General features: G+C 42.0%; 4 protein-coding genes across 6 annotated transcripts; 2 read left to right on the forward strand and 2 right to left on the reverse strand.

Moving 5' to 3' along the window:
* Positions 1-589: 589 nt before the first annotated feature.
* Positions 590-3,109, forward strand: sumf2 (sulfatase modifying factor 2). 2 transcript variants are annotated; one of them, XM_037468483.2, is made up of 9 exons: positions 590-817; positions 912-1,059; positions 1,148-1,262; positions 1,487-1,531; positions 1,621-1,771; positions 1,914-1,969; positions 2,211-2,295; positions 2,506-2,647; positions 2,750-3,109. In XM_037468483.2, the coding sequence occupies exons 1-9, from the start codon at positions 718-720 to the stop codon at positions 2,850-2,852; spliced, it is 945 nt and encodes a 314-aa protein (XP_037324380.2). In that variant the 5' UTR covers positions 590-717; the 3' UTR covers positions 2,853-3,109. The 2 variants fall into 2 exon arrangements, with proteins under 2 accessions (XP_037324380.2, XP_037324381.2); XM_037468484.2 differs by having other exon boundaries at positions 915-1,059.
* A 4,004-nt stretch (positions 3,110-7,113) lies between these two features.
* Positions 7,114-11,780, forward strand: bicdl2l (bicaudal-D-related protein 2-like). Its single transcript, XM_037467773.2, has 6 exons — positions 7,114-7,823; positions 8,397-8,516; positions 8,602-8,763; positions 9,533-9,615; positions 9,743-9,863; positions 10,901-11,780. Exons 1-6 carry the CDS (start codon positions 7,335-7,337, stop codon positions 11,258-11,260), a joined length of 1,335 nt encoding a protein of 444 aa, XP_037323670.2. The 5' UTR covers positions 7,114-7,334; the 3' UTR covers positions 11,261-11,780.
* Positions 11,781-11,827: 47 nt separating this feature from the next.
* Positions 11,828-18,746, reverse strand: abhd11 (abhydrolase domain containing 11). Of its 2 annotated transcripts, XR_005120050.2 has the most exons (7): positions 18,489-18,746; positions 16,605-16,740; positions 16,048-16,221; positions 15,645-15,815; positions 14,960-15,141; positions 14,025-14,233; positions 11,828-13,191 (listed from the first exon to the last, which is right to left on the reverse strand). XR_005120050.2 is itself a non-coding variant. In XM_037467774.2 (6 exons), the coding sequence occupies exons 1-6, from the start codon at positions 18,620-18,622 to the stop codon at positions 14,098-14,100; spliced, it is 933 nt and encodes a 310-aa protein (XP_037323671.1). In that variant the 5' UTR covers positions 18,623-18,746; the 3' UTR covers positions 11,828-14,097. The 2 variants fall into 2 exon arrangements, 1 of the variants encoding a protein (XP_037323671.1); XM_037467774.2 differs by having other exon boundaries at positions 11,828-14,233.
* Positions 18,747-22,594: 3,848 nt separating this feature from the next.
* On the reverse strand, positions 22,595-25,029 carry cldn3c (claudin 3c). The gene has a single exon (XM_037467450.2). The coding sequence runs from the start codon at positions 24,883-24,885 to the stop codon at positions 24,235-24,237; it is 651 nt and encodes a 216-aa protein (XP_037323347.1). The 5' UTR covers positions 24,886-25,029; the 3' UTR covers positions 22,595-24,234.
* Positions 25,030-25,246: the final 217 nt, after the last annotated feature.

Below are 25,246 nucleotides of genomic sequence, written 5' to 3' on the forward strand. Positions count from 1 at the left end.
AATTTAAGAGAAGCTGGATGAACAGCCTCAAAATATACTATTTGTGCCTGGATACGTGCACAAGTCTTAAACTAAATCAAGACTAGGTTATTAAACTCTTTAGAGTTGTTGGTTCTTATAATTGAGCATTTCTATTTTATGCTATCTTTGACCTATTTACCAAATGTACTTAGAACCCCACTAAAATACAAACTTTACCCAATAAAATTAATATTTTACGCAAAACTTAAACGCAATATTCACAACTGTTTTTGAGGTGATTCAACTTCATTGGCAACTTTTTTTTTTTTTACTTAAACAATTAATTGCAACAGAGTAGTTGTATTTGTTGAAAGTTAGCCTATGTATAATTATCACTGGTGTCAATATAGACCTACAATTACAAAACATCACGTATTAAATCATGGACATCAATGTACAATTATTCATAAAGGAGCAATTAGTGGTGTGCATTAATATTCAGATCTATAATATCAGATTTATAAACTTATTTATTTGCGTAACTTAAATTATTGATGACAAAGCCTCCTTTCTAGTATTTTATAGGTAAAGGAAATGAACGCTTGTTCGTCAAACTGTTTTACACGGAAGGATTTGATGGTTGAACACATTTCCGTTCCGGTAGTTAAATCTGTCCGACAGAAGAACTGCTGGTTTATTCCATAGACATATGTAGTTTATTCCGTAACTTGTAATTGAATGTGAACTTATTTTAAAATGCTCAACTTGAAAACCACGTCAGCTGAAATCAGCCCGTCCCGAATGGACCTTAAAACCTTTTCCTTGATATGCGCGATGTTTTTATTGGCAGAGTCTGGTAAGACGTCTAAGACTTTTGATTTCATTTCTAAACAAACCAAAGCATGAATTATATCAACGTGATGAAAAACACGTGTCCTCGTAACCGCCAGCAGCGGAGGAGATGATGCACGTACCCGGTGGGAGGATGATAATGGGAACCAGTGCAGCCGATGGGAGAGACGGAGAGGCTCCCACCAAGGAGGTCGAGCTGCAGCCCTTTGACATCGACACCTATCCGGTTACCAACGCCGACTTCAGGTAACCCCACGTGACATCCGATGATGTCCACAATTAATTAAGAAGTTGTGTAGAAAAGCCACGCGCGGTGTCCTTCTTCCCCCCACAGAGACTTTGTGAGGGCGCAGAAGTACAAAACCGAGGCTGAGACGTTCGGTTGGAGCTTTGTGTTTCAAGACTTTGTGCCAGAAGAGCTCAAGAGCAAAGTCACCCAGAGGATTGAGGTACCGGGATGTTGAGTTTTGGCTTGGAACAATACAGTCGTAACATTTCAGATATTATTCAAAGGATGAATAGATCAGTCATTTATGAAAGCAGAATCTGTAGTTGTTCCTCTAACATTACAAAGAAAACATCTGCTTATAGTACAATGTTGCGATTATCTGTCCAGAATTGTTGGTTAGCGTTCACCGTTTGAATAACTATCGCCTCTTATTTCCCCACCCAGTCAGCGCCTTGGTGGCTGCCCATAGAGCGAGCGTTCTGGAGGCAGGTGAGGTCACGGGCGAATCGCTCTGCTCTGTTTTTATTTGCGCGCCTTCATTGCCCACCTTTGCACTCCTTCAACGCTCTGCTGTCCAGCCTGCAGGACCCGGTTCAGGCATCCGGGAGCGCCTGAGCGCCCCGGTGGTTCAGGTGAGCTGGAACGACGCTCAGGCCTTCTGCCGGTGGAAAGGCAAGAGACTGCCCACTGAGGAGGAGTGGGAGTGGGCTGCGCGTGGGGGGCTGCAAGGTACAAAGTTTATTCTAGTTTATTGATTCGTGATCAACAGTAGTAGTGCAAATGCTTTGATTTAAAGGGACGCTACACCAGTAAAAGACCAAACACAGAGCCCTCAATAGTAGCTAATACCTGTCCTCCTCGTGTGTTCCAGGTAGGACTTATCCGTGGGGAAACAAGTTCCAGGGCAACAGAACCAACCTGTGGCAGGTCAGCCTCCAACAATAATGCACCTAGAAGCAGTTCATTGTCCTCAGAGGCAGCTTTGACTAAGGACTCAGAGATATGTTTTTAATTTTAAGGGATTCCTGCTGATAAAATATAAATTGGAGTGGAAAAACTCATTAAACCTAATGAGATCTGAGTTTTTGTTCCATTTTCAAATCGGGCTTGTTCTTGTGTGAAATGTGAAAACACATCCCTTCCGATAACTTAATCCTTTATGATTTAGGGATCCTTTCCAGATGGAGACACTGCAGAGGATGGATACCATGGTGTTGCCCCTGTCACGGCATTTCCTTCCCAGAACAGTTATGGTAACTGCCTGTGTTTAAGTTTGGGGGGAAAAAATCCCCATTAATTAGATGGTATGAGATTTGCTACAAAGATGACTTTATATTATAGCAGTAGACAGAAATAGATGTTACATAAATGTTAAAGAGCTTTACGGCCTTGTCATATTGTTATATGTATCGACTCTTGTGGGCTTCCTATTAGTATAAGAGCAACGTTGTTACTCCACGCAGGACTGTACGACATGATGGGAAACACGTGGGAATGGACGTCCACACCTTTTTCAGCAGCTCAACCCATGTTCGTGCTGCGGGGGGGCTCCTGGATCGACACGCTGGACGGCTCAGCCAATCATAAAGCCAGAATAACGACCAGGTGAGTCATTCAAAAATAAGAGCCACTACATTTTCAGTCTCTTGAATCCACACAGCACCTGCACAGAAGTCCTGACGCGTGTTATGGTTCTGTGTCCTGAAGGATGGGCAACACTCCTGACTCTGCCTCTGACAACCTGGGATTCAGGTGTGCGGCCGGTGATGGACACAAACAAGGAAAGAAGAAGGCCCAAACTGAACTTTAGCAAAACTTCAAGAGAAATACAATAATGAAATAAAGAAAGAGGAAAAACACACCAGCCACCAGTTAGTATTAATGACTAACCATGAATTTGAATGGGGGACGATGATGATGATTAAGAGGAAACAAAATGTATTTCTCCTGTGGAGAACTTTTACCAAAACAAGAAATATCATCCAAATCATGTACAGGAATGACTGAAGAGACATTTTGTGTCATTGACTAATGTCACTGAATTAAATAGAACACTCTTTGACTGTCTTCCTTCTACATGCTGGGATCCGTCTTTTGTTGATTTTTATGTGACCGGAGAGTAAATCGGTCCCTTTGTTTAGTCACAGCCTCCGATAATCCTGTCTTTGTAGCTTTGTTTGCCTTCTCACCATGAATACCTCGCTGAGCGGATGTTTGGACTCATTCTGTTAAACACCAGAGAAGATTTTCTCTAAATTCCAGTTTTGCTTTCAGTATTAAGTACTTTCGATCAAAAAGATGCATTGCTCCGAACTGAACGCTTTGTTTTTTTAACATTTAATTTAAAACTGCTCGTTATGCTCAAAACTACTTTTTGGGCTTTTACACGTTGTTGGAGTCTCTGATATTAGTCTCATGGTCTGAAACCGCTGCATAATAAATGAATAGTTTACAGGATCTGGGTGCTTCCCATGTGTGACCTGTTATAGTACTTTAAAAATATATATATATATATAATATATTATATTATATATATATATATTGACCTTACATATATTTTTTTATAATAATTTTTTACCTATTATTTAAAGAACTCTTTTCTTTTTTGATCCTACATATTTTGACTTTTTTCACAATATTTTTTTTCCCATGACATGACTGGAATGATCTTAGATGGAGCAACCTACACGTCCATGTCACTAATGCCAATTGCCCCAAATTTCTGTACTTTAAACCTTATCTGGGTTCAACCCTCAAGGGACATGGTGGCTCTTCCTAAATCCTTTTTTAGTTTTGGGTAACTGACATTTATAAAAAATCATAATGGGATATTGCCCCAGAGACGGATTGGTGCATCTTGGAGGATCAACCATGCTATTCATCCTTCCTGCATTGGTAAAGGCACAAGTGAGTTGAATTTGAATGTAACAGAGAATTGGAGGGTGGATGCACTCAAAAGGGTAAACAAATCTACACCCTGTGCCAGACTGTCAGTTTAAGGTTGTCCACAAGATGCCCTGAAGTAGACAAACATGTGATTGTCTTAAAAAATGCCCTCAGAGGCTGTAATAAGTTTCATGTCAGTGTGACTACTGAATGAGACACACCTGCTCATCTTTACTGACTCATCCGGCTCTCTCTCCCATCAAAAAGGTGGAACCCTAGCATGGCTAATAAGTGCTAAAAGCTAAAGCAATTAACATCAAATTTAGTCAATTTATCATCATTCAAAAGATTCTTCATCATTCTTGACAATGCCATCATAACTCAAGTGAACGCGCCTTGTGTTTCTGCATAACCCCCAGGGTTCACTTCTCTGAAACAACCAGTGGGGACAATGCCCCCACAACTACCTCCGCGGTAGTGCGCTCAAGACTTGGCAGGAGCGGGATTTGAACCCACTGGCGGCGCTTACAGAGGCTTTCGGCTCCTTCTTGCACCCCTACACTACCAGTCCTGGTCACAAATTTGGCAACTTTGATTCTCCTATTTAACCTTGAGCATGTGAGTTAAACCTCAAAATTCTGTTTAAACGCTATTTCTACATCTGGGCTTGAACCCACAACCTTAAAGTGCAGTGCAGGCTTGTGGCAGCAACTCTTCCGCTGTGCTACTTCACCACACACTAAGTAACCCTTTGTTTTTTGTATTTAACCTTGAGATTGCTACTCAAACCTGAAGTAAAGCCAAAGACTCAAACCCACAACCTTCAAATGCAGTGCAGGCTTGTGGCAGCAGCTCTTCCGCTGTGCTAATTCACCACACACTAACAAACCCTTTGTTGTATTTAACTTTGAGATTGCTACTCAAACCTGAAGTAAAGCCAAAGGATCAAACCCAAGACTGGGCTTGAACCCATAACCTTAAAATGCAGTGCAGGCTTGTGGCAGCAGCTCTTCCGCTGTGCTAATTCACCACACACTAACCAACCCTTTGTTTGTTGTATTTAACCTTGAGATTGCCACTCAAACCTAAAGTAAAGCCAAAGGCTCAAACCCAAGACTGGGCTTGAACCCACAACCTTCAAATGCAGTGCAGGCTTGTGGCAGCAGCTCTTCCGCTGTGCTAATTCACCACACACTAACAAACCCTTTGTTGTATTTAACTTTGAGATTGCTACTCAAACCTGAAGTAAAGCCAAAGGCTCAAACCCACAACCTTCAAATGCAGTGCAGGCTTCTGGCAGCAGCTCTTCCGCTGTGCTAATTCACCACACACTAACCAACCCTTTGTTTGTTGTATTTAACCTTGAGATTGCTACTCAAACCTGAAGTAAAGCCAAAGGCTCAAACCCAAGACTGGGCTTGAACCCACAACCTACAGGGTAAGGACAGTAGCTCCTCAGCTCTTGTGCTGCACTACCTCACCATGCACAAATTAAATGTTTGTTTCTCGTATTTAACCTTGAGACTGCTACTCAAACCTCAAAACTCTTTCAAAGCAGAAGTGATGTCTGCATGAAGGGGCATGAACCCACAACCTCAGACAGCAGGTTGGAGCCTGCATGCCTCATTGTGTCCGTTTCTCATATTAGACCTTGGGATTGTTTACTAAACCTCAAAACTGTTTCAAAGTTTACAGTTTGAAGCCCTGACTGCAACCAAACCCTCCTTCTGAGAGAGCAGGTTTGAACTGAGGATCCTCCACACTTCAGCCTTCCTGCTATCTCCCTGCACTGTTCCACCACACACCTGTTGATGCTTTTGAATCCAACCTCAATTCTCATAGATTCTCAGGCTGGAATCCACAACCGTTCCATACCGTTATAATAGAATTGCAGGTCAAGTAAAGTCATATAATGGCATTTCTAATAAAGCCCTAGTTGATTTCACTACTTTTATGCTGTGATCCTTGTTTCACTTTTTTCGACATGTGTGCTGATGCCCGCGTGTGAAATGAGAGGATCCATACCGACTCCCCTATGGAGCTAAACCAGTCTGAGGGTCCTCCTCAGCTGAGTGGAGAATAAATCCCGGAAGAAATAAACACGTTTGACACACGGCACCTTGAGGAGAGAGAATCAAATCCCAAATGTGGATCAGGAAGGTCAGCTTTGATTCCACTAGAGACACCAGAACTCACGATGATTGACAGTGTCACTGTTTGTTTAATTTATATTTATCAAATATTAACTATTATTTCCCAGAATATTTCTGCAACAACTTCTACTTTAAATTAGTAGAACTGTCTCACCCAACTAGCAGACAGTATTCGATTTAACAAAATAAGGCTGAGACTTCATTATGTTTATCCTATTTAGAAAAAAAGTTAGGAGAGTTTTAACCTGAACCTACTTAATGAGCTGGGTGGAGAGCTTATTAAGCAGTGACCTTATACTCCCTGGGAAGTACAAAATGTGCAGCACATCTAAATTGGAACTCTACTTTAAATAAGGAGGATAAATAAAATGTCAACTACTTCCTACTTCCTACTGTTACCAGGTTAAAATTAAAAGACCTACTTCCAACTGTTACTAGGTTATAATTAAAAGATATCTATAATTACATTTCACATGGAATTAGAGTACATGACTATACACACAGCCATGTGGACAACATGACCTACTAAACGTGGCTCGACTATAAAGCTCACAGAACATTGTTTGGCCCTCTGAAACAACATCCAATAGAGAAATAACATGTCTAATAAACACAACTGAGTAGTATTGTTCTTTGGGTGTAACATTCAAATGAACACACACTTGTAAAATTGGATGTATGTATGTGTTTTCAACTGGTCTCTTCTCATGTGTTGAGACATGTCACAAGAAACAAACCCTCCAACCACGAGGAATGACACAACGGGTGGTTTCCACAATGCATTTCAATTCCAAAAATAAATCAATGACTCGGCAAATGAAAAAAAAAAGACATGTTACAACATAGAGATTGAAAAAGGCTTCCTCTCGACACCGACCTTAAATAACTATAACTTTTTTTATTTGGGCCACTGTGTGCTCGGTGAACGTTTAAAATCAGATATGGGTCAAGTGTGAACAATGTGACTCTATCGAAGGTGCTCCTCCCTTTGTCCCCCTGCTGCTGTGGTATGTTCACTTCAAAGGAAGGAGAAAGCCTACGCCAGCCACGTTAAGCCACAGTCAGCAGGGACCTCACATCGCGTCATGTGAAGTCGCTAGCAATTCAGGAAAAACGAGTTTGGGGACATTGTGTTTTCAGTGTCCCTCCTTGTTTTTTTCAGTGTTGCTCCTCTGTGGTTATAAACACCCTGACGGCGCCCGCAGCGGCTTCAGTTGCCTTTGCGTCTGCCTGCGACTTCGACAGAGCTCATCATGGACCACGCTCAGTCCTTCTCGGCCCTCAACCAGAGGCTGAGACCCCAAATCCCCATCCAACAGGTGTACACCTCCCTGAACAGACTGGAGGAGCTCAAGATCAAATCTCCATTCGTCAGAAGCACATTTCTGGCAGGACCAGAACCAAAAGCCTGCGAAAGTAGTCCAGGGGACGACTCGGAAGGGGAAGACCCGACCTCCAATGGCGACAGTTGTGCTGGACTGTCAAGCAACCCGATCCACATCACTGAGTCGAATATACACGAGCTCATTGACGACAACAGAAGCCTTTCCTCGTCCGAGGAGGAGGACCACCGGAGGGAGCTGCCCTCTGAGGGGTCAGCTCCTTCCTCGCAGGCGGCAGCTTCGGACTCTGAAGGGGAGAGGCCCTTGCAGAGTGACCACGTCAACAAGACTTTACCCGACCTGATCAACAGCGGCAAGCCGCTCAGCAGACGTCGGACTCTAGGACATGTCTCAGAGACGGTAGGTTAAGAGCCTTTATGTGTGTGTGTGTGTGTGTGTGTGTTTGATATGAGGGAGAGCATGTGAGTTCTTTTTACAGTGTGTTAGTTTAAATCCATTCTGCGAACAACCAAACCTGTTAAACAGGGAGGGGTTGGTTCCATCTGTCACACGGTACACTGCACAGAAAAGCACACAAATAAAGATAAACGTAAAGTTGTCCCTTGAACAACGAATCGTAGAATGCGATGCTCTGACATTTAAGAGCAATAAATGTTAGTTTGAAGCGAAGAACCTGTATGACTTTCCTGATTTGTGGTCCAGAGAACAACAGTAGAAACAGCGTTGGTGTGAAACTCTTTTTGCCTTGTTATTTGTTAACGACTTTAATTTCCTGTAATCTTCACATGAGTCCACGAGTGTGTTTTTCCATCAAAGCATTCTTTAGTGCCTGTTTGCTGTGTCAGTAGCGGCTGATCAACTCCTCACCTCGCGTGGCTGTGTTTCACTCTCTCAGTAACAAAGATCAGCAGCTTCCTGTCTACATTGTTGAACTGCGTTCAAATGTACTGATGTGAAGTTTAATGTTTGCAGCTTAAAGAAGTGCGCAGAGAGGTGGAGCTGTCTCGAAGACGAAGCATCAGGCTCAAGGCGCAGGTGGACAGGCTGCAGGAGAGCAGCGATCGACCGGGATGGAGCCAGCACCGAGAGAGGGTGAGGATGCACACAGGATCAGCGCCGAGTGTACTTCCCCACGGGCAAAAGTGCTACTATTCATTTGTGAACATTTGTATCCCAGGTCAAAGAAGAGGTTCTGTCCATCCTGGGGCTGCTTCGCCCGCTAACAGAGTCAGGGTCCGGCCCGCATCCTAAAACCTCTCATGAGGAGAAGCACCTGGACACATCCCTGAAGGAGCTGCAGAACGTGGCCCGCGAATTGGCTATTCGTCACACCAAGCAGGTGAAGGCCACACCCACCGAGATAAAGGTCCTCTCTAATCACGTCAATCTCAGTTTGATGTCACCTTAGAGGGCGTGTTACCCAGAAGAATCTTCTCTTTGAAAAATACACCTAAAGGAAGGGAGGGCCGCTATTTTTAACTGACTGTTAACTTGATACAAAGAAGTGGTGAGACTACAGTTTAAAACAACTGTAAAAAAAAAAAAAGAAGAAACCATTTTTGTTTTTGGCTTCACACTAAGGAATTTATACCAAAAACAACATTGAGAAAGCCCTGACCGTCTATTCCTCGTTGCATAGATCTTACTGCGCAGCTATGTGGCGTGACAGGTTTACAAGTATCAGTATCAGTGGTCTGAATCATTCTGCTCTTTGCTGTTGAGAAAGTCACAAGGCGTGTAACTGGCGGTGGGATTAAATCAGTTAAATCAGAATATAGATAAGAAGAACAGGCCAGTGAGCTTAGACACAAAGAAAAACCTGACAAAACAAAACCCGCAGAAAGACTCACCTTTTCAGACTATATCTTGAGTATAAACACTAACAAATTGTAGCACTTAAACTGTACTTATAATAGCTCTTATCTATAACTTATTTGATGAAACTGCACTTTCTTCTTTCTTGTTCTTCTGAGTTTGTATCTCTAAGGTTGAAATGCACTTATTGTAAGCCAGTTTGGATAAAAGCGTCAGCTAAATGACATGTAATGTAATGTAATGTAATGTAATGTAATGTAATAACCCACCTCCCTTTATTGCTCATTGAAAAGTTCAAATCTGGGAGAGGAAAAGGGGCGGAGGAAAGCACGATTCTGCAGCAGGCGTTACGGGACAGAGACGAGGCCATGGAGAAGTAAGTACAAACACGGTGCACGCGGTCACCCCTTCTGAATTAAAAATAAATCAACATTCAAGAGGCAAATAAGGAAGCTAGAAGACATGAATCTATTTAGAGGAGTGTGTCGCTTCTCTCTGTGCAGGAAGAAGGCGATGGAGGCCGAGCTGCTGCGGAGTAAAACAGAGTTGATGGTGCTGAACAACCAGCTGCTGGAGGCGGTGCAGAAGCGTCTGGAGCTGGCGCTGGAGCTTGAGACCTGGAAGGTAAAACCTGGGACAAGTGCAATGTGCAACAGAGACAATAACAGTGAATTAACTGAACAGGGAAAGGAATTAAATATGAATTAAACACAGAGTAACACTGAGCGAAATTGATCAAATCAAACAGACAAACAAACAATTAGGTAAACGTGAAGTCCACACACATTACAATCAGCATGTGCATCAACGCCAGATGTTCCAGCCTAGGGCCACATCTGGTGAGCCTTTGTGAGCAGAAAGTGTATTCTACGTTCCTTCCCTGGACATGATCCAATATACCCTCCTGTCTTTGTGTCTCTGTCTCTGTCTTTTTGGATGTTTTTTGTTGTTGGATGTCATTTGAATCAGAATCAGAGGAATAATCTTGCTTTTATAAATTATGTTAGAAAAGTTCTCACTCTACACTGGTGTAAAACATCACAACAGGATATTTAATGTTTGAAAACAGGTGACCGAGTCGACACACATACAAATCATGCGCCAAGCCTAGCTTTTTTCAAAGGTTTTCATCTTCAGAGCAGAAATATATAGATAAACATGCTGGTAGTCGACCTCGGATGTAGACGATCGTCTTTGGCACCACAAGATTATAAACAACAACGCACAAAACATCTTGATTATCAGATGACCCAGAACACCATGTGCCTCGAAGTGAAAGTGAACAGACTCTCTGTTGTATTTTGTTATTGCACTTTTTCCAACATAATCTCAAAAACACTCAATATTAGTGGAATTATAATAGTACTTTTGAAATATTACGGCCAATATTTTAGAAAAGAGATGAAAGACTAAATGTGAATTCTAACGTGGACTAACCTAATATTACACATTTTCTTGAATTATGATAAATATTAAACGGAAAGGGGGGGGGCGGCTGCTGGTAGAGATTACATGAAATCACTGTTGTGTTACTATTAGCCAGTTGACTGTGATGTGAAAAACTAAGCCCAGACCCAGGAACCCATCATTTGTGACAATGTCGCCCTTTGTTCTGTTGCATCTTGTGCTCGGACAACCTCTTTTGTTTTGTTCTCATTCAGGAGGACGTTCAGCGTATCCTCCACCAGCAGCTTCAGAGTCAGCAGCAGGCCGAGCAGTCACAGAAGAAGCCCGCCACCCTGCGCATCCCGAGGAGGACGAACAAGGAGCCCCTCCAGCGGCCGTCTAACTTCCCTTTATCTCGGGCCGTCTCCCCCACGACCAACCCCAACCAGATCTTCATCCCCCGAGCTGCGGTTTTGGCCGCCCCGAATCCCAGCCCGTCTCCTTCCACCCCGCGTCGGTGGATGGACAAGCTGAGGAGGAAAAAGAACGGTCCCGATGGAGGCCAGAGTGCAGCGGAGCAGGAGTCAGAGGGCAGGGGCGCCGACTCTGGCTTCAAGGTCGTATCCCTCGATTGAAACGGAGAGGACTGAGAGCAAAACTACTCACGTCCAACCGTTGTCTTAGAGTCGCTAATATAGAGCTTGACACTAGAATGCTGTTTTCACATTAAGTTGCCGAAGGGGGAACGTCTCTCTGTGAAATGGAAGCGGAGGCCGACGCGTGTACGTACATGATTTGTGTTGTCACAGAAAGTAGCCCATGGTGGTCAAGTACGCGACGTGGAATCAGTCTTGAGGGCACAACATTGAAAATAGACTTTGCGCTGAGTTTGGATACCTCAAATCCATCAGTTAAACCCGTGGAAGGATTAATATTTACAGATTTATTGTTTCAATAAGGGAGGATGAATGGATGTGATTTGAATATGTTTTAACAAGGTAATTAATGGGGATCTTGCAGAAAATCTTGGGAAAACATGCTTTGGATCATTGACATGTATTTTTATGAAGTATAACTGGGATCATAAGGACCTATATAAATGTTTAACACTGTGACAGTTGATTACCATACATCACTTTAGATTCTTCATTGCCTGCACTTTTCATTGTTGCATTTTCCCAGATTGAAAAGGAAGAACCATAAACTCTGTAGCAGATTTTATTGTATAACAGTTTGTACATTTTCAATTATATATTAGTAACCAACTCTTAAGTCATTCATTGTCATATCTAAAATGTATATATGCAACTATCTAGAATGAGCGCCACTATTGTGACAACATGTTGAACAAACTGAGACTTATTTAGCACAGCAAAGCTACACCTGATGACAAGTTAAAAGGCATGCTCATAGTGGAACAATATACAGTCCAGAGGAGATGATTACAGTCTTATAACTTTTCGATATAATTGAATAAATGTCTCTTTTTTTTATACATTGTTGACAGAGAGTTTTCCCTAGTTAGACAGAGATACTTGTCCCAGTGCAACTACAGAAGCTGAAGCAGGATCTGCATTCAAACGTCAGCGTCGCACAACACCCCAAAAGCTATTCATATTGTGCAACAGGACGTGTCTGTCTCGTGGTTAAGGATGTTGAGGGGGTCTGGACTTCTCCACTAACTGGAGATTTATAAAAAAAAAAGGAGTTTCTCTCAAATATATTCAGATCCATAAAGCCTTTCAGACGTCTGTATTCACATCAAACGCACATAAAACACTGATTGTTGTAAACATCTAACGCCCTCATCTCCTAAGCTTCCTCGGGACACAACTCTCACAGAACTGGCAACCCAGCTGCCAATCCAAAGTCTGCTAGTTTTTATTTAAGAAGACGTTTTTTTTTTTCTTTTCTTATCAAGTCTTACAGAAATGGAAAAGGAGCTCTTGACAAAAGAGGCACACGTTTACAACACCTTGCTTTTTCATACAGATGGCAGGTTCACACTGGACTGTCCTGCCCCAAATAAAGGAAACAAATGATATTCACACTATTACGATTAGGTAACAACATACGATGCTGCAGCATATTTGTGAGATACCCATATAACCTTGTCTTTAGTCGTACAGATAAGCGAGATACACTTTTAAAATCAGTAAAACGGGTTTAATCAAAACACTGTGGACAAATACATTGACATAACTACACTACTGCAACTTTCTGCCACACAGACGGGAGAATAGTATAATCTTTTAATAATTAGCATATCCACGTGTAACCTGAGACAGTGTTTCCCCCACCATTCAATTAGGGGGGTGCCCCAGACCCCCAATAAAGTCAGTTTTTTTCTTTTTTTACGCTTACAATTATCCACAGATCTCTGCGCACAGAGACAGCGTGTGGAAAATGAAGTTTTCGACCCCCTGTACGCCGGCCGGGCCGTACGCAGACAGACCGGCGGGGGGGTGTCCCATGGGTGAGCGGTTTCCGCCTACGCAGCGGCTGGCGTGGGGACGGGGGGTGGGGGGGTTGACAACTTTTCGAGCGCCCCCCCAAAGCTGTAAACCTAGAGGAAACACTGAGATAATCAGGAGACAGATTGTGACACCATATTTGAGTGTTTCAGATTAGCTTTCATATATCATGTTTATAGGTTATACATTATGTTGCCCAATAAATATAACCAGCACTCTTAAAGACCTTCAGTCATTGACCTGTAAATCCTCATCTCTGGCGTACAGCAGGCACACAAAGGAGAGGACTGTAACCATTACAGGCCAAAAATATGAAATACTTGTTACAATTATCCACATCAAAATAAGTCTCTACAACAAACCATCTATGCAGGTCATTTCTGCACGAGCTCAAACATCCTGACACAACACCACACTCCCTCGGGCAAATAGACCTAAATAAATCTTTTGCTTAGAATATTAACTCATCTTCTTACATACATACAGTATTGGTTTCATTTCTGTGCTGTCAAAAACTTTCATATCCAACGATCTTATAGCTGGTCCACCTCAGCAGTCCCAGATTATACTTGGCCTAGCGCCACCTTTTCTAATGCAGTAATGTAAAGAAAGCACTCTGCACACGAGAGTTTCTTTAGATTAGTACATCACCTCTAAAACCACATTAAATTATATTTTGTTTACCTAGCGAGGAATACATCCATGAAAACACATCTAAAAGCAGCCCGTCTAGTAACACTACCTGTCTGGTAGAAAACAAAAGAAATGATCACGTTTGTTTTACTACATTAAAATGGTTAAGAGGAGGATTGGCTGCCGCTTCTGCTGCTGTCAAGGGCAAGTTTGGTCCAGTGTTGGCAAATAATAGCATCATCAATGATATCATTAAAGACACTTGCTCTTGTGGAGGCTGCAGAATACTAACCGTCATTTTCAGTAAGGGTCTGCTCAGGAGTGCTGAGCATTAAAAAAAGTCCTGAGGCGGAGGCAGAAGTCAGCTAGGACTGGAGGAAGGAGCTGATGGAGCTGATGAAATCTAAGGGTTTATCCGCGTGGATCCAGTGGCTCGCGTCAGGGATGTACTGGATGTCTGCGCTCGGGAAAAGCCTCTGGATCTCTGGGTAATCGTCAGAGCTGATTCAGGATTGAAGACAGGGGGAGGGGAGACATCACAATGTTTGGTTAAAGGAGGAGACAGAAGAGGCGAGAGGAAGATGAACAGCTGGTGTGTTCACACATTCAGTTGCCGCAGTATGAACTCAAATGCGTGACTAGTCACGTTTTATCTGGACAAATTGTCCATTCATGGTTGTTATTATTTATCTTTTATTGCATATCTATGCAGTTAATATGTATGGGGCAGGGTTTCAGCTTTGGTCACCTGTTGCAGATTACCATTATCTGTATGATATATATATATATATATATATATAATTACATGCCCTATCAAGAATTCATTCATGCTTCCAGAGGTAAACACCCATAATCTTCCGCTAATCACAACCCTCAAATAAATCGCGAGGAATGAAAATATCATCCAAAGAGTTGTAAACTTTTTTAGGCTGCCTTAAAAACATCTGGCCGGGGACAGCAGATGGAAATTAGGCTCTCTGGCTAACTATGGCTCACATAAGTACAACTATTGATTAGTCTGCAATGTCCCTGCAAAATGAATAAATAAATAAAGGGTAACCCAAGACTCAAAGATGTGGACCTTTAGGACTGGGACAATGCAGCATGTAGGTGCAAGGAAGCAACTCGGCTAAAGCAATGAATGCTATAATAGATGCAATTTGCAGTATTCTAAGCCCATGTACGTGATCCTATAAATAAAAAAAATCTGTTTTGGTGTTTTTTTACCTGATATAAGCAGAACTGGCTCCTCCCAAAAATAATGTGGGTCCGTCATAGACAGTGTTAAAGCTGGGAAAACTCATGATGTCATCAAGGTGCGCCTCAATGGCCTCCAGGTTAACCCTCCAGGCGTAGTGGCCATTCTGCTCCACCAGGTTAGTCAGCAGGAACTGACGCACGGAGCGCTCCTGTGGGGGCGGGGGGGGCAGGGGGGAGCTAATGATTAGACTGTTTTTAAAACAAATACACTTTCACAGTACCCACCAACCCACCCAGCTACTTTGGATCTGTATTACATTACGTGTTATTTAACTGATGCTTTTGTCCAAAGCGACTTACATTGCATTATAACCCATGCGTTACATTTTGCCTGGAGAGCAATTAGGGGTTAGGTGTCTTGTTCAGGGACACTTCGACATCACCAACCTTGCGGTTCCCAGCGCACCACGCTACTCCATGCGCCACCATCGCCCCCATTAAACATTCAGTATTAAACAACTACCGTATATGTACATATATGGTGGAGTAATGTCTAACTGAGAAGAGAATGAAGTTACTCCCTCTTAATATTTAATTTGGTTACATTTCTGGCCAATTGGGCATGTATTATTCCAAAAATTCTAAACAGATTAGTTAAAGCAATTTTCAAATTACACAACTACACAGGGGTGAGCAGAGAAGGAGTCCTGACCTTGACTAAAGTGCGCAGCTGATCCTCAGCCATCCGCCTGGCGGTGGAACGCGGGATGTCGCTGGAGATCTTCACCTCTTGCATGGCCTGGATGTAATAGCGAAAGTTTGTTCGTGATGTGGTCCGGGCTGGACTGATGTCCACTACCACCAGCCTCTCCACTAAACCAGACTGCAAACAGAGACAGATAGATGGGCGTAAACCGGTATGGAAAGACGTGTAAGTGGGGGGAGGAAACCAATGGCAAAAAAGAAACACGACAGCTGGTTGGGAAATTTAGACCCAAAGGGCCTCGTCATTAAGTTCCCAAAGGACAGGAGTGTACAGTGAGAAGCATCAGGTGACATCGGGCTAGAGGACTGCGGCATCATCAAGTCATTTTGACATTTCATTGGCTGCAAACCTGCGACAGGGCGGTCGTCATGGCCGTTTTGCCCCCCATGCTGTGGCCGATGAGGACGCACTTCTCAATGTGAAGCTTGGTGAGGAGGTGTTTCAAATCATCGGTCATCGCTTCATAGGTCAGCTCCGAGCTGTGAGGGCTGTTGCCATGGTTACGGGCATCTACAGTCAGCACCTAACTGGACAAAGGACAGTCAGGACACTTGGAAAGGAGGGGGGCAACTGAGTAGAGATGGGAAAACTTCTGTGTCAGCTGTATTGTTTTTTCAGGCTTAGAAAATGGCAGCTGGAAACAAAGGCTGTATTGTGCACGTGAGTTGATAAGTTCCCTCAAGGAAGCCAAAGAGCAGGTTATCTCACGGTATTTATTGCACCAGAACAGACTTGTGCAGAGCTGTATCAAATGACTGGCAGCACACGGGTTGATTGTGCATTCCCAAAACTGCTTTTGCAAGAAAACTATTTTCAGGCCGCCGGGAATAAACTCAAGACACAGTAAGGTGAATTGTTTTTGGTGTAACAACGCATACAGGTGGGATGTCATCATCACTGCATTACCTTTCGGCCTGTGCGCTGCACCAAGGACTTTGCTATTGAGTGGAAGTTAGATTTGCTGCCAAAAAGGCCATGAAGAAACACCAGGGGAGTGCTCTCCCCTTTCCCGTCGAAGACATCATAGGTCAAGTTGACTGGGCTGAGGAAAGAAAAACAGTTGAGTCCAGTAGATTCTGGTAATGTCTGTGGTGAGAATTGTGTCAAAACTACAAAAACGGTAAAAAGTAACAAAAATATGCAAACCCAACGAAACAAGGAAAATGCTGACCCAATTACTTAAAACTCACAGTGGCAAAGACTTTCCAAAATTGATAGATTCAAAGAGGATATCACAGATATTATACAAAGAGAAGACAACAGTGGCAGCCTTGTTCAATGAGACATTCTATATAGTGGCAATCGGTTGCTATTGGTTCAACATTCAGCAAACATAAGTGTAGAGAATTGTTGTTAAATAAATGTTTAAATATATATTAATTAATTAGCTTTAAGTTTTGCAACGGTCAACTGTTGATATTGCAATTTGCAACCTACACAATTAAATAATACAATAGAAAATTGGTCTAAAAGCAGTCTTTGTGAAGACTTTTTCCTGTGATGTATGTTTTGTCATTTCAATTGTTGAATTAGTTTGAGTGCAGTTTTGTCCACAGCTGGATATATTTCTTTAATCATTATTGGTTCATTGTCTGAGTTTTCTATTTTTTTTCTATTAACTTATGTTGAAATGAAAAGAGCAGTTGCATATATAACAATATATAAATCAAAAATCCAGGCCAAACGTTTTGGTCTTGGAAAAATACAACAATGTACTCAAAATGAAGTAAAAACCATATTCTACGAAAAGTAGAATAGTTCCGTCTCCATTTTTTTGAATAAAATATTTGTTTTCATTCTTCATATATATACTTTTGTTATTGACTGTGTTATATTTTGGGCTTTCAAATTTTACATTTTCAGATCCAAATCTTTTTTAACTTTCAAATCGTTTTTTTCACACATTCGGATTTCGGCCCTGATCTGGCGAAGGGGGCGTGGCATCCGGGAGAGGGGCGTGTAAACATGACAGCTATAATAAATCAGTTGATTGGACGAATCGGCACTTGTTGTTGAACTTGAATAACTGCAGTCTAGTCCTTATCCTACTCCTAAATTTAACAGTCATTTTATTTCACATTTTTTGCAGAAAATGTAACTAACCTACATAAGTGCATTTTACACCAGTACGTTTACAGGAGTATAATATTCTAGTACTCCACTTTGCTGGTATATTAGATAGTATTAACTACCCCCGGTGCACCTCGCGGTGTCTCATGTCGAATACCACAGGCCTCAATAATAATATATATCCTCAATAGTAATGCTGTGGATAAAATATAGCACACTCTTATCTACATAAAATCTATATCACAAACACTAAGTCAATACAATGTATTCCTAAACCATAAAATGTCATGCAGTGACATTCATAAATATAGCATTTCTTCAAAGGGCTTCGTATTAGGGAGCATTCCTTTTAGCTAAGCTTAACGTTAATACACTAGCAGCTTAGCAGTGATGTAGCATAGCGTACTATGCAAAATGTATCACCAAACGGTGTTTATGTGGCTAGCTGCAGAATAACCAAAAAGCAGCAGAAAATAGCTCAACTGCCGGTGAACGCTTTTGCTGACCGTCTGAATGTCAATTAACGTTATATAAAATGTTTAGTTAACCACCATATCAACGTTAATACGATATACGAAGTCACGGTGATGAATCCCAGTGGAACGGGGTGCTTTCAAAGATAAAAACATTGAGCTGTCATGTCCACCGAGCACCATCACACCACCCTAACGGCGCGGGGAGACAGAGGGCATCTGTTAGCCGGGGAGCTAGCACGGATACCTGGATGAGCTAGCTGTCCGGACCGTGAGAGCCAGAGGAGCCACCGCGCACGCATCCTGCTGTCCGGGGAATAAACGACACGACGGCCTGAGGCTCAACAGTCCTCTGTGGATCAGGCGACAGAAAGCACTCATAGCAGCAGATGCTCCGGGCGACTGCAAAACCGCATGAGCGTCTAATGACGGCAGGGACTCTGAGAGAGTATCCTCGGAGCTCCCGGAGGTCGAGAAGCGCACAGCTGAGGCTACGTCATGACGTAGCACGCACACGAGCGAAATTGCCCGTTTCCCCGAGTTTGGTCTGTCAGGCTGCGTTAGCAGCGTGACACTAGCTCTGCTGCGATTTAATATGAATATTTAGTTAGAAGAATGCTTTTACATCCCCTGTTATGAAATGCCGTCACATTTGATGTATTCAAAAGAGAAACTTTTTAATGCTATGCTATAGTTTGTATAGTACATTTAAGTTGAGATTAATGTGTAAAACTCATCTTTTTGAGGCATTATTAGTTGCTAGTATTTGAAAATCCACCCAAAAATACCGAAATACCAAATTGGATTTGAATAATGGCTGTTCTTGAATGGATGTTCAACACACTTTTTTCCTTAAATGCATGCATTTTGCATTTAGACAATTCTAAAAGCCATTTATTTATTGTTTAGTTTTGCTAACCACCCACCATTTGGCTGCTTAGATTAGGCCGCAAGGTCCACATAATCAGGAGGATTGTATGCTAAAAGGGTTAGTGTTCGGGAAGCAAACCGTTTTTGACCGTGGAAGAGCGTGGAACAAAGTGGAAAAACGTGGAAGAGTCCTTTGATTTTGTATGTTAACCAGTGGTAAAATGTGGTAGGATAGAACAGAAATTAAGAGTAGGAAAACGTGTCTTTTCTTTGTGTTTGGAGAACAAAATAAATTACAATCAAAAACAGGGATTATTTCACGCGCCAAAACGAACTAACACCAACCGAATTGGTATTATTGTTTGATAGGCCAAAGGGTCACTATATCAATAAAAGAGGAGGCAGCGCCAAGAAATATAAATACACACATTGATTTGTTAAGTCACAAGGTGGCGCCAGAACGCCACGATGTGAGAAACACCGTCTCCTCCCCAACAAAATGATTCCCCTTCTAGTAGAGAGCTGTACGCCTTAAGAACAACTTGCCTTGCATGAATAGGTCTTTCGTTGCCTCGTAGAGGACACAGATGTCTTTAAATGCCGATGTTTGAACAAGCTGCTCAATCATTTAAAAGCAGGTTATTAATCGGTGGTGCCTATGGATGTCATGTTCAGGAACATAAAAACAATGGGGCTGGAGAGCCTGGCCCTTGGAAACATTCATTGCTATGGGAGAGGCCTTCTGGGATAAAGCATGCTGTGAGCTGTCACCATAGTGATTGCATGAGACAGACGCCGGGGGAGCACACAATACAAACCCAAGTGCCAGGAGAAAAGGGAATTGGTGGATGAGTTGAGGTGCTGTTTTTTTCAAAATTGTACCACGGTTCAGCCGAAGCTCCAGTTTTCTTTAAACCAAGTATTAAATACAATGCTTGGACCATTGTCATCAATCTTAAATTATATTAAGGTTGAAATAAAGCCAGCATCTCAGATAATTTAAGTCAATTTTATTGTTTTTTACTTTACTTTTGATTGTAAGTTGGTAAATTGCAAATTGGTGTTTATCATGGAATTAAAAGTATTATGACAAAATAAATACAATGTATCCATCTACATTTAAAACTACGATCAAAATGTTTGGATATATGCAGGGGAGGACGGAAATATGAAAAAACTCAAACTAAGAAAAGAACAAGGATCAAAGAACAGTTTATGACAGAATATGAAACAAAATCATTGTCGAGATAGACATAGATTGTTTTGAAGTTACAGTTGTTCTATTTGACTCGTGAATGGTCAGATCTCGCTGACATTTCACCTCACCCTCCACCCATGAGTACTGCAGTTTTACTTCTTGACTGCGTAATGAAGCTGAGCGTCAGACAGTAAACGTCAGCTCTTGTTCATGCTACACAGAGCACAGCAAAGAAAGCCTTTGTTCTCAACCTGCTCTTTTCAAAGGGTCTTCACATGCATAGTAATGTGTTTCTTAATTCCTTATTCTCAGAGTCTGATACAAACAACGGTGCTTCTTTTAGTTGACCCACTTAAATTGTCCCACACTGTATGCAGCATGTTTATTTTATTTCCGTCAGGTTGTTGGACAGGGACTATAGTAAAAGGCCACTTTTCATAAGTTGAACGTGAGGTGTTCAAAAAAGCAACCAAAAAAATAATATAAAATAGATATCTACTGCATAATATATATGCACACGATTTTTATAACACAGTAATAAGTAATGCCACAGTCTGGCACACTGTACTTTAACATTTTGACTCATTGCAAAGAAAAGCAGAACACACAAGGAAAGGAAGAGAGGGATTATGTGTGGGTTCATTTAGATTATCCTGCAATAATGTTTTAAACCACGGAGCAACACGATTAAATCATAAACGCTGTTTCAACTGAAGAAACTGTTCAAGGTCATTTACTGAACAGTCACATGGTCCTTTTCCCGAAAGAGGCTGCTGTCATGATTTGTAGCCTCGAACAGGAATAAAAGTAACAACTGGAGAGCAGAGTGTTCTCCCGAAAACATTCAGAATATTTCGACCGAATTGAAGATCACAGAAGTTGAAAAGGTTGCTTCAATAAATGTACACCAACAGGAACATGAGAGAGTGTCGGCTTACCGCTGCCTCTCATGGTATCAGTGACATCAATCAAGGAAATAGGACCACATTCTGCCACGATGACACGCACAGGTTCACAAGGGGAAAAAAATGCCAACGTTTACCGTCACGGTTGGTTTGAAAGAACAAAAACACTTAAGGTATACTACACAAATCTTTATTCATGTTTATAATAGAACACATTTTCTAAAAGATTTCTCTTTTGTGTGGATTCAGGTCATGTTGGTGCTGTAATATTCATTTAGTTCCCCTGAGGTGGAAACTCTTACATGTTTTTTATGGAATTACTAAAGCTTTGAAAAGTCACAGCGTGAGCGATCATGTCCATACCAGACCTTTAACTTAACCAGAATATCTTTGTCACTAAAATCAAATAATTGATTTACATCATTGTGTTTGAATGATAACATCTCAAATATAACATTTTAATGGACCTGCGCTGGATGAAGTGTTTGCAACAGATTGTATATCTGCTTTACAAACGTTTACAATCCAGTGAGTCAGTGAGGTTAAGAAATTAGTGATAACCTGGGCCAATACTTTCTAGAGCTTCTATCAGGTACCTGTTGGACTTTGCTGTTGGGTCCTCGTTGTGTTTTTCGGGAAATCTGCTTCCTGCCAACTTTGCGTGTTTTCTAGAAAGGGAAGTTGACATTTAAATATTCAACCCATAACCTGGGTGGACTACAAAAGAACAAGGGCATTCATTCCATTGTCATGACTTCTTCCTTTGAATCCATTATTTTATTGTATGCTTAAGCACATTAAAGGCAAAACACCTTTTGCGCTATGGAGTCATGTTTGTATCATCACGCAAGCAAAAATACACTGGAATTCAGCCAAAAAGTTTGTTAGGCCTTAAATACGGCAGTATGTAGTAAATGCTGCAACCAACAATTTTTTCATAGTCGATTTCTTACATTTTCCTACAGCTGGGAAAAATGCCAACCAACCAACGTGAAGGACATGTTTCGTGATCTTGATTGGTTTCACTCGACAGAGATTATTCCCATGATAAAGGAGTTTCCAGGAACAGCCATGTGCTTTTCTTGAGCTGCCCACCACGTGTTCAATCTCCCATCATTGTCTAATAAAAGTGGATCATCGCCCTTTGGACACTTTCCTGGTTCGAATTGGTCAAATTCTACGAACTGACCCACCTTGTACCCTTTGTGATTGAAGGGGAATGGGGAAGTGGGTGTTTTTATGTGACTGACTTTTGTTATTTTCTCTGACGAGGCTGTAACATTTTGTGTAGTTTAAAACCCTCGTTTTACATTTCCTGACTATTCATTAATAAGGAAAATATTAATATTTCCCAGAAAATCATGCTTTGATTGACATGTGACATTTCTGTTTATTATTTATTCAATTTTACAACTAAATTTGTAAAAAGACATTTGTGGATTTGTAGTTCAATAAAAACAATGGGTCAAAACTATTGGGACAATTGTTGCAAAAGGTTTTCTTCTGTCTTCCTTTTCTTTTCTTTCCATCTTTCTAATTTCCACCCCCAGTTTTACCTTTATGCCAGCTGATTCCAGTTTTTCTCCATAGAAAAGCCAAAGGCTAACATCTCTGACAGGTGTATGGTAGCCTCACAAAGCCAACTGTACTGACCACACCCAGGCATTATTCATCTCTAGCTAAAATTAGAGATGAATTGAAGTCACTTCTAAGGCTGGCTGAACAAAACACCTAAAACCCAAACCTGAATTCAGCTTTTTTAATTATTTGATGTAGACTGTAAATTATTCTAGCACTTAAAAAAAACAGAATCTATCTTTCTTGATCAAAGAGGACGAATGGAAACTCCTTATATGATTCTTAGTTTGACTTTAATTGAAATATTCAACACGTTGGAAATTCAAGAACTACTACAAAACATTCAACCAAGCGATCCACACCTTTACAATGTTTGGACACTAAGGTACAAACAACTGTTAAACTGAACACAAGAGAGGTGGAAATTATTTGGAATTATCTGAAAAATATCAACCAATAAACACATCCTTTAGATGAGGAAACAAAACAAACAAACCTGTAGTCATATTGCCTCAGGCTGGTTTCACACACCCAGACACACACACACACACACACACACACACACGCACACACACAGAGAAAGAGGACCTTTGGCTCTTTGTTTGAAAGCGGATCATAAAGGCTGTTGCTTATGATATTAAAAAAAACGTATATTACAAAGAAAAAAACAACAATATTATATTCCAATACATCACATTATTAGAAATACAAAATAAACTTGCATATATATAGACACAAAGTATTTGTGACGCAACAGAAAAGGTCGTTCCTTTTCCCTAAACAGTGAAACTGTGGGATGGGGGAAAAAGGTGTAACCTGGAGCCTATCATGGATCCATCTTTAGTTTCTGTCTCGGTAGAAACTCTCCTAAGCAAATATTACATGCAAAACACACACACACACACACACACACACACACACACACACACACACACACACACACACACACACACACACACACACACTGAACAATCACACAATCAAATCCATGTAAAATGAGAGCAACCCTTTCTTGCCATTGTCAGCGACACAGAGCATTTTAACTGAAGGTATCAGTGAAACACGACACCAGCAGGCTGGCTGCTAATGATGTGGTGACACACACTCACAAGATGTAGATGTTTTGGATTCATATAATGTCACACAAGGTGAAGCATAAATACAGCAAGTTCTAAGAAAACTAAATGATCTCTTAACAGATTAAACTTTATAACAAGACACACTTGCTGCATAATAGCAGGGCTAAACCTTAGTTCTGTGAATGAACACATCAGCCGAAGGCGAAGCAGAAAAAAAAAATCTATAGTTGTACACACTTCTTCATTTTGGAGTCTTTTAAGTAGGGATCACCCTGTTGTTTCCCTACAGCCAAACACAACACTGACACACAAAAACCCCTTCTGGGCGACAAACATCCTGCTCTTTCCCTCAAACCCTTCTGTTCAAACATAGTCTTTCCTGTCGTAACCTCCACCAGCACTGGCGGTGCGCGGGGCGGTGTAGGCCATCCGGGGCGCCTTGTACTTCTTCTCCTTCGGCGGGCAGCTGCTGCACAGCATCGCCCCACCAATCAGGAGCAGGGCGGCTGCTCCCCAGCCGATGTAGAGCGACGCCCCGATCTCCCTCTTCTGCGCGCTGGTCAGCAGGGGGTTGTAGAAATCCCGAATGACAACGCTGGCCGTCCAGGAGCAAGGGATGAGAACCAAAAGGCCGGAGAGTAAAAAGAAGATTCCAGCGATGATCATCACTTTGGCCTTGGACGGCTCGTCCTCGATGCAGTTGGTGCACTTGGCGCCGACAATGGAGATCATGACCCCAAGCACCCCGAGTATGATGGCGATGATCATCATTGCTCGCGAGGCCTGCAGGTCCGGAGTCAGGGCCAGCAGCGAGTCGTAGACCTTGCACTGCATCTGGCCAGTGCTCTGGTTGACACAGTTCATCCACAAGCCCTCCATGATGGTTTGAGCAGTTACGATGTTGGCTCCGATGAAAGCCGTCACCCTCCACATTGGCAGGGCGCAGGCAACGATTGCAATGATGAAACCAATGACTCCAAGGGCAATGCCCACGATCTCCAGGCCCATTGACATGCTGGCTCTTGATTTGATGGCAAAAACTAAACGTGGTTTGAGAGTCCTGAGATTTTCCAACGAATCGTTGAGAATACAGTGAGGGTCCTCCTCCTCTGTGGCTCGGGCGTCCTTGAAAAGTGTGAGCACCTGTAAGAGGGTGTGATGTTGCTATGACGTGCTGCCACGGAAACAAGAGATCCTTTATACCTCAGGGGAGCGAGGAGGAGTCCCCTGGTGATGATGTCAAAAGTAGGCTGTCTTCCCAAAAAGGAAAAAAAAAAAACAGAACTGTGCACATATCCTGGAAACAGCGAGCTGGAGGCAGGAGGGGAGTGACGTGGTGTCGCCAGGGTTTTATAATTTATTAAATAATTTATTT

Source organism: Pungitius pungitius, chromosome 16 (assembly GCF_949316345.1).
Source record: "Pungitius pungitius chromosome 16, fPunPun2.1, whole genome shotgun sequence".
NCBI lineage: Eukaryota > Metazoa > Chordata > Actinopteri > Perciformes > Gasterosteidae > Pungitius > Pungitius pungitius.